This window comes from Bufo bufo, chromosome 6 (genome assembly GCF_905171765.1).
Source record: "Bufo bufo chromosome 6, aBufBuf1.1, whole genome shotgun sequence".
Classification (NCBI taxonomy): Eukaryota; Metazoa; Chordata; class Amphibia; order Anura; family Bufonidae; genus Bufo; species Bufo bufo.
The window spans coordinates 404,239,384-404,256,255 of record NC_053394.1 but is presented as its reverse complement, the minus strand read 5'-3'; the positions used below and the strand labels follow the sequence as shown (position 1 = coordinate 404,256,255).

Below are 16,872 nucleotides of genomic sequence, written 5' to 3'. Positions count from 1 at the left end.
TGGCTCATCTAGTCTGCCCAATATACTGAATACTATGAATAGCCCCTGGCCCTATCTTATATGAAGGATGGCCTTATGCCTATCCCATGCGCGCTTAAACTTCTTCACTGTATTTGCAGATACCACTTCTGCAGGAAGGCTATTCCATGCATCCACTACTCTCTCAGTAAAGTAATACTTCCTGATATTACTTTTAAACCTTTCCCCCTCTAATTTAAAACTATGTTCTCTTGTATCAGTTTTTCTTCTTTTAACTATTCTCTCCTCTTTTACCTTGTTGATTCCCTTTATGTATTTAAAAGTTCATATCCCCTCTGTCTCGTCTTTCTTCCAAGCTATACATGTTAAGGTCCTTTAATCTTTCCTGGTAAGTTTTATCCTGCAATCCATGTACTAGTTTAGTAGCTCTTCTCTGAACTCTCTCCAAAGTATCAATATCCTTCTGGAGATATGGTCTCCAGTACTGCGCACAATACTCCAAATGAGGTCTCACTAGTGCTCTGTAGAGCGGCATGAGAGCCTCTTTCTACTGGTAATGCCTCTCCCTATACACCCAAGAATTCTGCTAGCATTTCCTGCTGCTCTATGACTTTGTCTGCCTACCTTTAAGTCTTCTGAAATAATGACCCCTAAATCCCTTTCCTCAGATACTGGGGTGAGGACTGAATCACTGATTTTATATTCTGCTCTTGGGTTTTTACGCCCCAGGTGCATTATCTTGCACTTATCAACATTAAATTTTAGTTGCCAGATTTTTGACCATTCCTCTAGTTTTCCTAAATCTTTTTCCATTTAGTGTATCCCTCCAGGAACATCAACCCTGTTACAAATCTTTGTGTCATCAGCAAAAAGACACACCTTACCATCGAGGCCTTCTGCAATTTCGCTGATAAAGATATTAAACAATATGGGTCCCAGAACAGATCCCTGAGGTACCCCACTGGTAACAAGACCTTGGTCGGAATATACTCCATTGACTACAACCCTCTGTTGTCTGTCCCTCAGCCACTGCCTAATCCATTCAACAATATGGGAGTCCACGTACAGCCTTATTCTACATAATTAAAAAACTAATCTTTATTTCATGATGGAATAACCTTTGGATGGTAATATATTTTCCTCAAAAAGCATTTTATATAAAAAAAAATCTGATTTAAATTTAAAAAAAATCCTTTTTTTTTTTTTAAATCATAGATTTTTATCCACCCTGCCTTTTTGCCACCCAGACCAACAAGAAGGTAGAGAGAATCTTCTCTCTTTGCCCAGGGGAGCGTCCAACAGCTGTGGATGCTCTAGCTCAGTCCTGGAGAGAAGGGCTTCTTTATGCATTTCCACCGGTGAAGTTATTACCAAGAGTCCTAAAGAAGATTAGGGAAGAGAGTGCTATAGTCATAGTGATAGCCCCCTTCTGGCCCAGGAGAGTTTCGTTTTCTTGGCTCCGAAAAATGTCGATTGCCTCCCTTTGGGTTCTTCCAGTCTTCCCGGGACTTCTAGCTCAAGGTCCAATCCTTCACCCAGAGGTAGAGAATCTGCATTTGACTGCTGGTTTATCGGAGGAAGGAGTCACCACTCTATTGGCAAGCCGTAAGAGGGTCACTTCGGAGATATATTTACGTGTTTGGAGGGCCTTTTGTGTATTTGCAAATAGACCAGTGGATGTTCTAGAAAACCCTGATATCCCTCTGGTATTAGATTTTCTGCAGGAGGGCTGGAAGAGGAAGCTTAGGCCTAGTACCTCAAAAGTACAGATATCGTCCTTAAGTGCTCTTTTTTAATTTAAGCTGGCTGCTCATCCTTGGATAAAAAGATTTATAACTGCAGTTTCAAAATTATCTCCAGTCCATAGAGTTAAAATTCCACCTTGGGATCTGAACCTGGTACTTGCAGCCCTTACGTCATTTCCTTTTGAGCCTATCCAGGAAATCTCCTTAAGATTATTAACACTAAAACTGACCTTTTTACTAGCCATTACATCTGCTAGGAGAGTGAGTGAGATTTCGGCTCTTTCTATGGAAAGACCGTATTTAAATATTTTGGATGATCGAGTGATAATCTCGCCATATCCTTCATTTTTGCCAAAGGTGTCGTCGTATTTTCATCGTGTTTTGGAGATAGTCTTGCCCTCTTTCTGTGCTTCTCCTAAAAATAGTAGAGAATCGGAATTACACTGTCTAGATGTTAGATGTTTATTACAGTATCTAGAGATCACTCAACCTTGGAGATCTTCCTCTAGACTACTTCTTTCCTTTCAGGGCAAGAGAAAGGGTTTGGCTGCTTCATCCCAGACCATTGCCAGATGGATAAAACAGGCTATTCAGTTAGCGTATTCCCCAAGGGAGTCTCCCCGCCTACTGGATTTGGAGCCCACTCTACCAGTTGCAGTCTCCACGTCCTGGGCAGAAAGAGCCTCTGCCTCTATGGAACAGATTTGTAGAGCTGTCACCTGGAGTTCTCCTCACACATTTTTCAGGCACTACAGACTTCAGTTACCCTCTAATGAGGGTCTAATATTTAAACGTAAGGTCCTTCAGGCAGTTGTCCCACCCTGATTTAATTTCGCTTAGATCCAGGGGTGCTGTCATAGGCGAGGGGGAAAAGTGTGATTACACTTACCGGTAATCTGTTTTCCTTGAGCCTATGACAGCACCCGGTTAATTCCCTTCCCAAAAAAAAAAAAGTTATTATTTTTGGATGATTGTTTTCCTTAGTTCTTGGAATAGTACTGGTGTGAAGAGGGATGGTCCCTCCTTTTTAAAGCGTTTGCAGTTCCTGTTTCCTGTCCTGAGGAGGGGGCGGACACTATCCAGGGGTGCTGTCATAGGCTCAAGGAAAACAGATTACTGGTAAGTGTAATCACCCTTTTTTTATTGGCTCAGGGGTGAGGAAGGAGCAAATAGTAGAGATGTTCTTGAGTTGAAAGTGGCAGGTTGAGGTGAGGATTTAGATGTTTGCAGCAGTAAGTCTTCATTCACATATGCGTTTTGGTTTCAGGTTTTGAGATCCGGCAGAAGGTCTCACAATCTGATCAAAACGCTTCCATTATGATTTCCACATCAGGATGCATCTGTTCTGATAGGGTACAGTTGTGTGAAATCAAAACGGAACAAACCGGATTCGTCACTAAATACATTGAAAGTCAATGGGTGATGGATCCGTTTTTTTAGGATCTGTCACCATTGACTTGCATTGTTTTTAGTCACAGATCCGGTTTGTTGTGTTTCCTCTGATGGATCTCAAAACCAGAATGCCGAACACATATGTGAACGTAGACTTACCGAATAATAGCTGGTTTTATTCACTATTGAAGTCTGAGATGGGAATATTTAGCAGTAAACCATTAAATGGAGTCTGTCACCACTTTTTATAAATCACTCCTGGTGCCCTGTAGGTCACATTTACTGTATCCCAGACATACCTTTCTATTGATATATCGAGTTTTGTTTACCCTGAAAATAATCTTTATTCCGATATGCAAATCAGCTGGAAAGATCCCAAGGGGCAGTACCACTGAGCATCAGAGCCCAGCCTTTCCCATTAGATTCAAGGCCTGCTCCTCTTATCTTCATCTTCTCTACACTTCCCTCTGCTCCTGACGTCAGAAACCCAACACTTGAAATCTTGCAGAGACGCGTGTCACCCACCTGTTTGCGCCTTTGTTATCTATTCCCTTCTGTGGCATTGGCGTTACCAACGCTTCCGGTGCATGCGCACCACACTGACTAATCTTCTCTGCTTGGTATGTGTATTCCTGAAGAATCATCTGTCAATGGCAACCGAAGCCTCTTTGGAAAATGAAGATGTAGTCCTCATCATACAGTCCTGATCAAAAGTTTAAGACCACTTGAAAAATTGCAAAAAATCATATTTAGCATGGCTGGATCTTAACAAGGTTGCAAGTAGAGCTTCAACATGCAACAAGAAGAAATGGGAGTGAGACAAAACATTTTTTTGAGCATTCAATTTAATGAAAACAACGAATAAACTGAAACAGGCTGTTTTTCAGCTGATCAAAAGTTTAGGATCACACCTCCAAAAAAACCTCAGTAATGAGTAGCTCCGCTGTTATTGTTTATCACTTCAAAAATTTGTTTTGGCATGCTTGATGCAAGCTTTTCCATGAGGTGAGTGGGAAGATTTCTCCAAGTGGTGAAGACGGCCGCACGAAGGCCATCTACTGTCTGGAACTGTTGTCCATTTTTGTAAACTTCCCTTGCCATCCATCCCCAAATGTTCTCAATTGGATTTAGATCAGGGGAACACGCAGGATGGGCCAAAAGAGTGATGTTATTCTCCTGGAAGAAGTCCCTTGTCCTGCGGGCATTGTGTACTGTAGCATTGTCCTGTTGAAAAACCCAGTCGTTACCACACAGACGAGGGCCCTCAGTCATGAGGAATGCTCTCTGCAAAATCTGGACATAGCCAGCGGCCGTTTGACGCCCCTGCACTTCCTGAAGCTCCATTGTTCCACTGAAAGGAAACTACTGCCATGGAGGAAGAAGCTGCTTGTTGCTGTGTTTGATCCAAAGTAAATAGATTTTATTAAGAGATATGAAGATACAAAATCGGAGCTGCAGTCCATCCTTTCTGTATATTATACTGAAGGGAAGGCGATTGGCTGTAGGGTCATGTGAAGGTAGGACATGCTTTGACACTGCCTTGACCTTAAACATGGAAGAAATGTATTGACAAGCTATTCAACTCATGTTCCAATCCATACACCTACACTTTGTCTCCTCCGATGTCTACTCTTATTATCTCCAGTAATTGTATTTTACATGGGATTGTTGTAAGATTTTACATTGTCTCATCTTCTCTCCATTCAGGTTCCTACAATATAGGATTCGCTCAGTGGATATCTTCTATATAAGATCCTTCTCCTGATTGACCCATCAAGGATGGATAGGGATAGGGACAAGATGGCAGAGAGTATAATAAATCTCACCCTAGAGATCCTCTTCCGGCTTACTGGAGAGGTGAGAGATTCTGATGATGTCACATTACATCATCTTATCTATGTTACTAACAGATGGACATGACTGGAGAGGTGAGGGACTCTGGAGATGTATGGAGTGATATTTATTACTGTGTCTCTCCATAACCAGGACTACACAGTAGTGAAGAAGACCTCTAGTGGGCGCTGTCAGGACCCTGTGTCTGAAGGATGGGGAAGAACCCTGAGCCCAATCATGGGGCCTCCACCTCATCCCCTGATACATGAGGAAATCAATAGAGAGAAGATCCTAGAACTCACCAACAAGATGATTGAGCTGCTGACTGGAGAGGTGACACTGCTGGGACATTATACAGGAACGTTATGAAGGGATCTGGGTGATAACTGTATCATTGTGTTGTCAGGTTCCTATAAGGTGTCAGGATGTCACCATCTATTTCTCCATGGAGGAGTGGAGAGTATTTAGAAGGACACAAAGATCTGTACAAGGACGTCATGATGGAGGATCATTGGCCCCTCACATCACCAGGTAATAGACATGACTAAATACACACGTCCTCTCATTATCTGTATGCAAGGAATGAATTCAGTCACTGGATTTGTTTCCTACAGTTAAGGAAGAGAGAAGAACACCGGAGAGATGTCCCAGTCCTCCTTCTTCCACAGGATGGTTCAGAAGAACATCACAATGTCCCACAGGATGATCAGGTAGATGGAGATAAGGACATCATGATGGAGGATCACTGGTCCCTCACATCACCAGGTAATAGACATGACTAAATCCACATGTCCTCTCATTATTTACATTTATTCTACTTATTCACTGGATATAACAATTTGTGTTTAACTCTTTACGTTCTGTGTTCTGTAATTTCTTTTAGCTTTATACCGTATTCACTAATTCAGCCAAAAATACAAATTAAATGTTGATGAAAATGTGATTCCGTTACACTGTAGGTGACAACGCATGCTGAGTATCTAATATATACAGTGGATATAAAAAGTCTACACACCCCTGTTAAATGTCAGGTTTCTGTGCTGTAAAAAAAATGAGACAAAGATTAATCATTTCAGAACTTTTTCCACCTTTAATGTGACCTATAAACTGTACCACTCATTAGAAAAACAAAACATGAAATCTTTTAAGTGGAGGGAAGAAAACAAAAAAAATAAAATATGTAGTTGCATAAGTGTGCACACCCTTTTATAACTGGGGATGTAGCTGTGTTCAGAATTAAGCAATCACATTAAAAATCATGTTAAATAGGAGTCAGCATACACCTGCCATCATTTAAAGTGCCTCTGATTAAGGCCTCTTGCACACGAGTGCTTCCTGTTGCCGTATTGTGGACCGCATTTGCGGAATCCGCAATACACGGGCGCCGTAACGTGGCTATTCCGCATCACGGATGCGGAACCATTCACTTCAATGGGTCCGCAAATCCGGAGGTGCGGAACGGAAGCACGGAACGGAACCCTACGGAGCACTATGAAGTGCTTCCGTGGGGTTTCGTCCCGTACTTCCATTCCGCAAAAAGATAGAACATGCTCTATCTTTTTGCGGAACGGCTGTATCGCGGACGGGTGTTCATGTATTGCGGGCTGCAGCACGACCACGGGGGCACACACGTTCGTGTGCAGGAGGCCTAACCCCAAATAAAGTTCAGCTCCTCTAGTTGGTCTTTCCTGAAATTTTCTTAGTCGCATCCCACAGCAAAAGCTTCCAAAGCATCAGAGGGATCTCATTGTTAAAAGGTATCAGTCAGGAGAAGGGTACAAAAGAATTTCCAAGGCATTACGCTAGGTTCACACCTGAGCGTTTTACAGCGCGTTCCTACGCGCTGTAAAACGCTCAACAGGCAAGAACCAATGCTTCCCTATGGGCATGGTTCTCACCTGAGCGTTTTACAGCGCGTACAAACGCGCTGTAAAACGCCATACGCCCCAAGAAGTACAGGAGCTTCTTTGGGGCGTATGGTCGCGCGTTCCCGTACATAGACTTCCGGGAACGCGCGACTATGGGCGTTGCTTGTTGCCGGAGCCGCGTCTCCTTCGGTACGCTCAGGTCTGAACCCAGCGTCAGATGTACCATGGAACACAGTGAAGACAGTCATCATTAAGTGGAGAAAATATTTCACAACAGTGACATTACCAAGAACTGGACGTCCCTCCAAAATTGAGGAAAAGAAGAGAAGAAAACTGGTCTGGGAGTCTACCAAGAGGCCTACAGCAACATTAAGGAGCTGCAGGAATATCCTGGCTGTGTGGTACATGTGACAACAATCTCCCGTATTCTTCATATGTCTGGCTATGGGTAGAGTGGCAAGACTAAAGCCTTTTCTTACGAAGAAAAACATACAAGCCAGGCTACATTTGGCAAAAACACATCTGAAGTCTCCCAAAAGCATGTGGGAAAAGGTGTTATGGTCTAATGAAACCAAGGTTGAACTTTTTGGCCATAATTCCAAAGATATGTTCGGCGCAAAAACAACACTGCACATCACCAAAAGAACACCATACCCACAGTGAAACATGGTGGTGGCAGCATCATGCCAATGGGCTGTTTTTCTTCAGCTGGAACTGGGGCCTTAGTTAAGCTAGAGTGAATCATGAACAGTTCCAAATACCAGTCAATAATGGCAACCAAACCTTCAGGCTTCTGCTAGAAAGCTGAACACGAGAGGAACTTTATCTTTCAACATGACAACAACCCAAAGCATACATCCAAAGCATACATCCAAATCAAGGAATGGCTTCATCAGAAGAAGATTAAAGTTTTGGAATGGCCCAACCAGAGACCAGACCTGAATCCGATTGAAAATCTGTGGGGTGATCTGAAGAGGGCTGTGCACGGGAGATGCCCTCGCAATCTGACAGATTTGGAGTGTTTTTGCAAAGAAGAGTGGGCAAATCTTGCCAGGTCAAAATGTGCCATGCTGATAGACTCATACCCAAAAAGACTGAGTGCTGTAATAAAATCAAAAGGTGCTTCAGCAAAGTATTAGTTGAAGGGTGTGCACACTTATGCAACCATATTATTTTATTTTATTTTTTTCTTCCCTCTACCTAAAAAGATTTCAGTTTGTTTTTCAATTGAGTGATACAGTTTATAGGTCACATTAAAGGTGGAGAAAAGTTCTGAAATGATTTATCTTTGTCTCATTTTTTTACAGCACAGAAACCTTTTTATATCCATGGCTATATACACTCACCTAAAGAATTATTAGGAACACCTGTTCTATTTCTCATTAATGCAATTATCTAGTCAACAATCACATGGCAGTTGCTTCAATGCATTTAGGGGGGGTGGTCCTGGTCAAGACAATCTCTGAACTCCAAACTGAATGTCAGAATGGGAAAGTAAGGTGATTTAAGCAATTTTGAGCGTGGCATGGTTGTTGTGCCAGACGGGCCGGTCTGAGTATTTCACAATCTGCTCAGTTACTGGGATTTCACGTACAACCATTTCTAGGGTTTACAAAGAATAGTGTGAAAAGGGAAAAACATCCAGTATGCGGCAGTCCCTGTGGGCAAAAATGCCTTGTGGATGCTAGAGGTCGAGGAGATTGGGCCGACTGATTCAAGCTGATAGAAGAGCAACGTTGACTGAAATAACCACTCGAGGTATGCAGCAAAGCATTTGTGAAGCCACAACACGCACAACCTTGAGGCGGATGGGCTACAACAGCAGAAGACCCCACCGGGTACCACTCATCTCCACTACAAATAGGAAAAAGAGGCTACAATTTGCACGAGCTCACCAAAATTGGATTGTTGAGACTGGAAAAAAGTTGCCTGGTCTGATGAGTCTCGATTCTGTTGAGTCCGAATTTGGCGTAAACAGAATGAGAACATGTATCCATCCTCTGATGGCTACTTCCAGCAGGATAATGCACCATGTCACAAAGCTCGAATCATTTCAAATTGGTCTTCTTGAACATGACAATGAGTTCACTGTACTAAAATGGCCCCCACAGTCACCAGATCTCAAACCCAATAGAGCATCTTTGGGATGTGGTGGAACGGGAGCTTCATGCCCTGGATGTGCATCCCTCAAATCTCCATCAACTGCAAGATGCTATCCTATCAATATGGGCCAACATTTCTAAAGAATGCTATCAGCACCTGTTGAATCAATGCCACGTAGAATTAAGGCAGTTCTGAAGGCAAAAGGGGGGTCCAACAACCGTATTAGTATGGTGTTCCTAATAATCTTTAGGTGAGTGTATACTGTATGGGGCAGCCACAAGGAGACGTTGCAATGTATGGGGAACTGGGGCATCCACAAGGAGACATCATACTGTATGGGCCACTGGGCAGCCACAATGAGACATCATACTGTATGGGGTAGCCACAAGGAGACATTATACTGTATGGGGCACTGGGGGCAGCCACAATTAAACGTTATACTGTACGGGGCAGCCACAATGAGACGTTATACTGTATGGGGCAGCCACAATGAGACGTTATACTGTATGGGGTAGCCACAAGGAGACGTTTATACTGTATGGGGCAGCCACAAGGAGACATTATACTGTATGGGGCACTGGGGCAGCCACAATGAGACGTTATACTGTAGGGGGCAGCCACAAGGAGACGTTATACTGTATGGGGCAGCCACAATGAGACTTTATACTGTATGGGGAAGCCACAATGAGACGTTATATACTGTATGGGCTGGCAGCGGGCCACAAGGGGACATTATATACTATATGGGCCGGCTGCCCAGCAAGGCAGTGGGCCACAAGAGTCACTATACTGCATGGGGCCACCAGGAGACATTATCTGTCTTTAGGAACTATACTGTAAGGGGGCCACAAGGTGACATTATACTGTATGGGACAACAATTTGTAACCCCTCCGCCATCAGTATAATGTCTTGTGGCCCCCATACAGTAATGTCTTCTTGTTGCTCCTGTATGGGGGAAACAGGGAGACATTATAGTTTATCAAGTGCCATCACCATGTGCAGTGCAGCTTGCAGGCAGGGCCAGGGCCGCAGAAGACATAGACAGGTACAACCTTTATTTATGACACAGTCTTTGGTGCTTCGCAGCAATGTCTCTGATCCCGTGGCGCCCCTGCTCTCTGTGCAAACACTGCGCCCTCTTCACTTTGATTGACAGGACCAGGCTTATGACTAGGGATGAGTGAATCGTCTACAGATGAAACTATCTAAGTCGATTCGCAGAGCCAGCGAATCCGTACAGTATTAGAATGGTACAGTAGGAACCGAACGGAGGTTTGGGAAATGTTTTTTTACAGTAGAAATCATTTATGAAGTTTTTTACATGTTTAAACAACGTTTTATGCGAATTGACTTTGGATGTTTCATCTAAAGTCGATTCGCTCATCCCTACTTATGATGTTTTCACTGCTTAGCCCTGTCAATCAATGTGCATATGGTGCCAGTGGTTGCAGAGATTGCTGAGCCTTTAGGTGTAACAGCAACGCCCCTGTAGCTCCTAGAGGCCCATTTGCACATATTCACTTCGGGCACACATAAACATGGGGCCAACACAGATGCCTTCAGCTGCCAAGCGCACATGTACAGGTCAGTTTCATAGGTACAAATCTTTGTACAGTCTTTGTAGATTGTACAAATCTAGAAATAACAGCAAGGATACTCCCAGAGGTAGGGGCCTGCAGGGGCGTAACTACCATAGTGGCAGAACATGCAACTGCTTTGGGGGCCCAGGGCAAGAGGGGGCCCAGTTGGGATCATCTCCTCTTCTACTTGGGGTGAAAACTTGGTCAGGACTCTACCCAACTTTTAGCAAACGAGGCAGTGGAAAAAATGGCCCAAGGGTCATTGAAAGGGGTTTAGGTAGAAACCCTTCTGTTGTGTGTGTGTGGGGGGGGGGGGGGCGGCCCGTCCCTGTATATGAAGCACATATCAACACTGGAAAACCAACGAGCATACAGGAGTAAACTCACAATAGATGACAGGAAACAAATAAATGAGGGCTAATAGATGATGAAAATATCAGCCAGGTAATAAAGCAGACTGATGATGAAGATGTCAGCCATCTACAGGAGTCCTGGAGACAGCCGAGTACAGTGTTCGGCTAATACTGGAACACCCATGTAGATGAATGAAGCCACGGTTTGCTTGCCTGAAATGCCACTCCATTCATTTCAGAGGGATCTGAGTTACGTGGTAACTGTTCTCGTGATCGGTGGGGCCCTACCACTGTGGATAAGGAGATAACTTGTAAGAACCAGAATAACCCAATTGCATAAACTGCCTGTCCAAAAAAAGTCACCACCAAAAAAATAAAGATTCTCAATGGTGTTAAGGTCTGGACTGTGGTGGCCAATCTATGTGTATAAAAAGGATGTCTCTTGCTCCTTGAACCACTCTTTCACAATTTAAGCCCGATGAATCCTGGCATTGTCATCTTGGAATATGCTGTGCCTTCAGGGAAGAAAAAATACATTGATGAAATAACCTGGTCATTCAGTATGTTCAGGTAGTCAGCTGACCTAATTCTTGGAACACATACTGTTGCTGAACCTAGACCTGACCAACCTGCAGCAACCCCAGATCATAGCACTGCCACCACAGGCTTGTACATAGGCACTAGGCATGATGGGTGCATCACTTCATCTGCCTCTCTTCCTTACCCTGATGCACCCATCACTCTGGAACAGGGTAAATCTTGACTCATCAGACCACATGACCTTCTTCCATTGCTCCAGAGTCCAATCTTTATGCTCCATAGCAAATTAAAACCTTTTTTTTGGTTGCCTCACTGACTAGTGGTTTTTCTTACGGCTACACAGCTGTTCAGTCCTAATCCCTTGAGTCCCTTTGCATGTGCGTGTGGAAATGCTCTTACTTTCACTATCAAACATAGCCCTGAGTTCTACTGTTGTTTTTCTTTTTTCGATTTGATTTCCCCAAACGTTTAAGTGATCGCCGATCACTATCAGTCAGGATATTTTTTTTATGCCACATTTCATTCCTCTAATACGATGGGTCCCCACTATCCTTACAGTTTTTAATAATGCATTGGACAGTTCTTAACCCAATTTTAGTAGTTTCTGCAATCTCCTTAGATGTTTTCTCTGCTTGATGCATGCCAATGATTTGACCCTTCTCAAACAGACTAACATCTTTTCCACGACCATGAGATGTGTCTTTCGACATGGTTGTTAAAGAAATGAGAAGCAACTCATGCAAGACCAGTTGGGGTTAAATAACTTGTTGCCAGCTGAAAGATAATTCAGTAATTATCCAATAAGAGGCTCATAATTAATTGCTTAATTAAATCCAGGTGGCAACCTTTTTTTGGACAGACAGTGTAAATTTCCCTTATTCCAACATTTAGTAGTCTTATTCTCCTTCATCAGTACATCCATATTTCGGAGACGGCCAACACTTTCAGTTTAAGTTTATTACTTTTGTACTTAAAAATAATTTTTTGATTATTTTTACTTCCCTCTTTCAGTCTTACTGCATTTGTCTTTTTCTCTATAATTCTTTGATGCCTCATCACTGTCCTCTTGCTTTAGTAGATACAATACTTACATTTTATCATTCATTGGGCGTCAATCAAGAGAGATTGCTTTAGGCCAAATTAGCTCTTAATCAACAGCTATCTTGTGTATGGATATCCCTAGACTAACTCCAAAGTCATAACTTTTTCATACAATTTTCCTTCTCTCCTCTGTTTTATGCTCAACTAAGTGGTGGTGATAGCTTAGCATCATGATCTTGTGATCCTGAGGTCTACTGTTTTATTATGATCTGTTTTGCCACTAATATCATAGTCATGTAATAAATGAATTTTGCCACACGCCTTTGTAATCTGTCAGAGTTTAATATTTAGAAATGTAAAATATCAATATAATTTTAAGGTTCTATTATTCAAAATATTAAAATTGTTTTATTCTTAGCAGATGACTACACCAGGAGCTCAGAGGAGCATATTATATATTTGGGTTTTTACAGCAGATGATTGTGGTATCACACAAGATGAAGATATACCCTCAGGCTTCACAGCAAAGATCTATCATCTGATGCCTTTAACCAGTTCTTATCTTTTGATTATCACAGACTGTTCAGCAAAACAAAGTTTTAGAAGTGCTACTGTATGCCAAAGAGCTAACATAGCGGAGAAACCATTTTTATGTTCAGAATTTGGCAAATGTTTTAACCACAAATCTGATCTTGCTAGACATCAGAGAATTCACACAGGGGAGAAGCATTTTCATGTTCAGAGTGTGGGAAATGTTTACTAGATAAATCAGATCTTGTTAGACATCAGATAACTCACACAGGGGAGAAGCCATTTTCATGTTCAGAATGTGGCAAATGTTTTAACCAGAAATCAAATCTTGGTAAACATGAGAGAATTCACACAGGGGAGAAGCCATTTTTCTGCTTAGAATGTGGGAAATGTTTCATAAATAAAGCAAATCTCTTAGACATGAGAGAGTTCACACAGGGGAGAAGACCATTTCCATGTTTCAGAATGTGGGAAATGTTTTAAACCAGAAACAGATCTTGTTATTCATCAGAGATTCACACAGGGTTGAAGCCATTTTTATGTTCAGAATGTGGAAAATGTTTTGTTGACAAATCAGATCTTGTTAACATCAGAGAAAATCACACAGGGGAGAAGCCCATTTTCTTGCCCAGAATGTGGGGAAAAGTTTTGCTCGAAAATCAATCTTGTTGACCATCAGAAATTCCCACACAAGCTGAAGACTTATAGAGGTAGGGCTTCCTAGCTACAACAAACTTAAGAGAAAGTTCTGTGGGAGTTAGAGATAGTTGTCTGCTATGAGGGGAAGTTGCGTGTATCTCATAAGCACATTGTTGATGTTATTGTAACAGCATGCAATGTTATACTGTTTGATACTGTATTCTTTTATGCATGTACCCATTAGTCTGGGCACCCCTGTCCATGGACGTAGGATCTGTAACTATTGTCTCAGTGGCATCGACACATCCTGCATTAGTTGATGACTTAAGGAATGACATTTCTGGATGTCAACCTCCTGGATAAGTGTCAATCAGAAGGGGACCTTGGATCCTTGAACATAATTTGACCGTGCACATTGTGACACCGGAGCATTGCACTGTAATGTCTCTTTGTGGGGCTGAGGTGTGTCTATATAAGTGAGAGTGTGCACAGTCGGCACAGGAGAAGGACCTGAGTAGTATAGGGCTACTGTTCTCGTCAAACTAAAAGTGACAGGTCGACACGCCCCTTTCCCATCCCACAACACCTACCAGTCCCTCCCAAAGCGCCCTCCGTCGCACACCCCACACCTAAACACCACCCATTCAACGCCCCTTATTTTGTTAGATCTGATATCATGTCAGTAATTCAATTAAGTTTTATTATCTTTAAAAATAAAATATTAAGCTTGTATTAGCCTCTTACTAAGCCATTATAAATATTGACAATGGCTACGTTACAGGGTGTCTCTCACTCACAAATACCTTGCAGATAAAAAAATATTATATTTAATATTTTTCTGTGATATAATCACAGTTGCAAGTCAGTGTGTGTCAGGCCCACACAGACTGTACTGTGCCCACTGCCCACCACTAATATAGGGTGGCAAAGTACCTTGCACGCATAGTAACACTTATCTAATAAGAAAATGACAGGCAGAGGCAGGCCACGCCGCAGGGGCCGCTGTGTTCGTGGTGCTGTGATTTCACTGGCCCGGAATAATGCCCAGTGTTCAGAGGCCACGTACCCTGAACCCAAAAAATTCTGAGAAAATAGTTGACTGGCATACACAGGACACCCAATCTTCAACAGCTTCCGCTAAGAAGCTTGACGCACCATCCTCCTCCAGCTCAGCTTTGGTCTCCTGCTTCTCAAGTTACCACATCTCCCGCCTGCGCCACCACCACCACAGCCACCACAGCCGCTTCACTTGATCCCTCAGAGGAGTTATTTACACATCATTTGGATGGAATTAGTGATGCGCAACAATTATTGTCAGAGGATGGAGATAACAGGGAATGTCTCAGTCAGGCAGCATTACACACATGGATGTACAGAGTGATGATGATGATGATGTTGTACCCGCTGCTGCTTCCTTTGCTGAGGTGTCAGATACAGTGAAGTGGTTGAGTGATGACGATGTGTCCGTGGATGCCACGTGGGTGCCTGCTCGAAGAGAAGAAGAAGAGGGGGAAAGTTCAGAAGGGGAGACAGAGAGAAGGAGGAGACGAGTTGGAAGCAGGGGGAGGTCGTCGCAATGAGCTAGTGGCACAGTCAGACAGCATGTATCAGGCACCCGGGATCAGCCAGACAGCACTGCCAATCAACACATGCTGCTGCCACCACCAGAATGCCGTCATTGCAAAGCACAGCAGTGAGGGCAGTTATTTTTGTGTGTCTGCCTCTGACAACAGCGATGCCATTTGCAAACCTTTGCCAAAAGAAACTGAGTCCGTGGGAAATCCAACACCCACCTAGGTCAACATGCTTTGCGAAGGCACATGATCGCACATCACAACCGCCTATGGGATCAACACAAGATGACGAGTAGAAGCAGCACACAATCTCAAAGCCACCATCCTCCTCAGGTCCAGCATCTTCAGCACGTCAACCACTGCTGTCCTCCTTGCCCCCTCTCAACCACCCGCCACAACCGCCTCTCACCTTCAGCAGTTCCATCACATCTGCCCACAGACAGGTGTCTGTAAAGGAATAGTTGTAGACGTAGAAGCCAAAGTCCCAGAGTCACCCCCTTGCCCGGCGTCTGACAGCTTGCTTGACGGAACTCTTAGTCCCGCCAGCTTTTACCATACCAGCTGGTGGAGATCTGAGGGCCTTCAAAAAATTTGTCGCTAGATGGGACAACCACAGAGAAGGTACCCGGACGAATTTTTTAAAAAAAAAAAGGCATTATCCCAAACCTCTACTCAGTGATTGAAAAGAAAGTCATGGCATCTCTGGCATACAGTGTTGGGGCAAGGGTCCATCTGACCACTGATACCTGGTCTTTAAAGCACGGTCAGGGCAGTATATCACCAACACTGCGCATTGGGTTCAACCTGCTGAAGGCCTGACAAGCATGGAATGCGTGTCTCTGCAGCGGAGTTGGTGACACCGTCACGACTTGTAGGCAGGCCTACTGCCACCTCCTCCTACTCCATCCTCTTCCATAACCTCCTCGGCTGAGTCCTCTTCTGCTGCGGCGTCTGGCTGCACATCAACTGAATCCCCCAGCTCCCCAGGGGCTATTCCACATCCCGGATACGACAGTGTCACGCTGTCTTTGGGGTTGACTTGCCTTAAAGCAGAGAGCCACACTGGACCCGCACACCTGTCCCGCCCTGAACGTACAGGTAGATCAGTGGCTGACTCCGCACCAACAGGAGATCGGCAAAGTGGTGTGTGACAATGGAAGGCAATTTATGTTGGACGCATTGAATTTGGGCAAGAAGTCACATGTGCCGTGCATGGCACATGTTGTGAATCTCATCGTACAACGCTTTGTGCTAAGTACCCAAGCTTACAGGACGTCCTCAAGCAGGCCAGGAAGGTGTGCGGCCATATCAGGGCTTCCTACACGCCATGGGCGCACTTTTTCAGACATTCAGGCACCGAAAACAACATGCCATTGAGGCGTTTGATTTGCGACAGCCCGACACGTTGGAATTCAACACTCCTAATGTTCGACCGCCTGCTCCAACAAGAAAAAGCCGTCAACGAGTAATTGTATGACCGGGGTGCTAGGACAGCCTCTGCGGAGCTGGGAATTTTTTTGCCACGTTACTGGACGCTCAATGCGCAATTGCCTGTAGGCTCATGCGTCCTATTGAGGAGGTGACAAACCTAGTCAGTCGCACCGAAGGCACCATCAGCGAGCTCATCCGATTTGTTTTCTTCCTGGAGCGTGCCCTGCGAAGAGTGCTGGATCAGGCTGTAGATGAGCGTGAA

The 16,872-nt window shown here is 43.8% G+C and overlaps 3 protein-coding genes across 8 annotated transcripts in view; 2 read left to right on the top strand and 1 right to left on the bottom strand.

Annotated features, from left to right (window-relative positions):
* The window catches only part of LOC121004478 (oocyte zinc finger protein XlCOF7.1-like), a 1,216,478-nt gene that overhangs the window by 649,119 nt on the left and 550,487 nt on the right, over positions 1-16,872 (bottom strand). The window lies entirely within an intron of this gene.
* Positions 1-16,872, top strand: part of LOC121004516 (zinc finger protein 300-like) — a 734,886-nt gene that overhangs the window by 481,812 nt on the left and 236,202 nt on the right. The gene's annotated exons all lie outside the window — the stretch shown is intronic.
* LOC121004488 (zinc finger protein OZF-like) overlaps positions 1-16,872 on the top strand; it is a 555,846-nt gene that overhangs the window by 446,938 nt on the left and 92,036 nt on the right. Inside the window, exons 1-2 of one of the 5 annotated variants that reach the window (XM_040436740.1) lie at positions 5,212-5,282; positions 5,356-5,420. The exons of 3 other annotated variants lie outside the window; for them this stretch is intronic. In XM_040436740.1, the coding sequence (XP_040292674.1) occupies positions 5,375-5,420 (46 nt within the window). In that variant the 5' untranslated portion in view covers positions 5,212-5,282; positions 5,356-5,374. Of the gene's footprint in view, positions 1-5,211; positions 5,283-5,355; positions 5,430-16,872 lie in introns of those variants that run through there. One more of the 5 variants, XM_040436739.1, reaches the window with a different exon arrangement.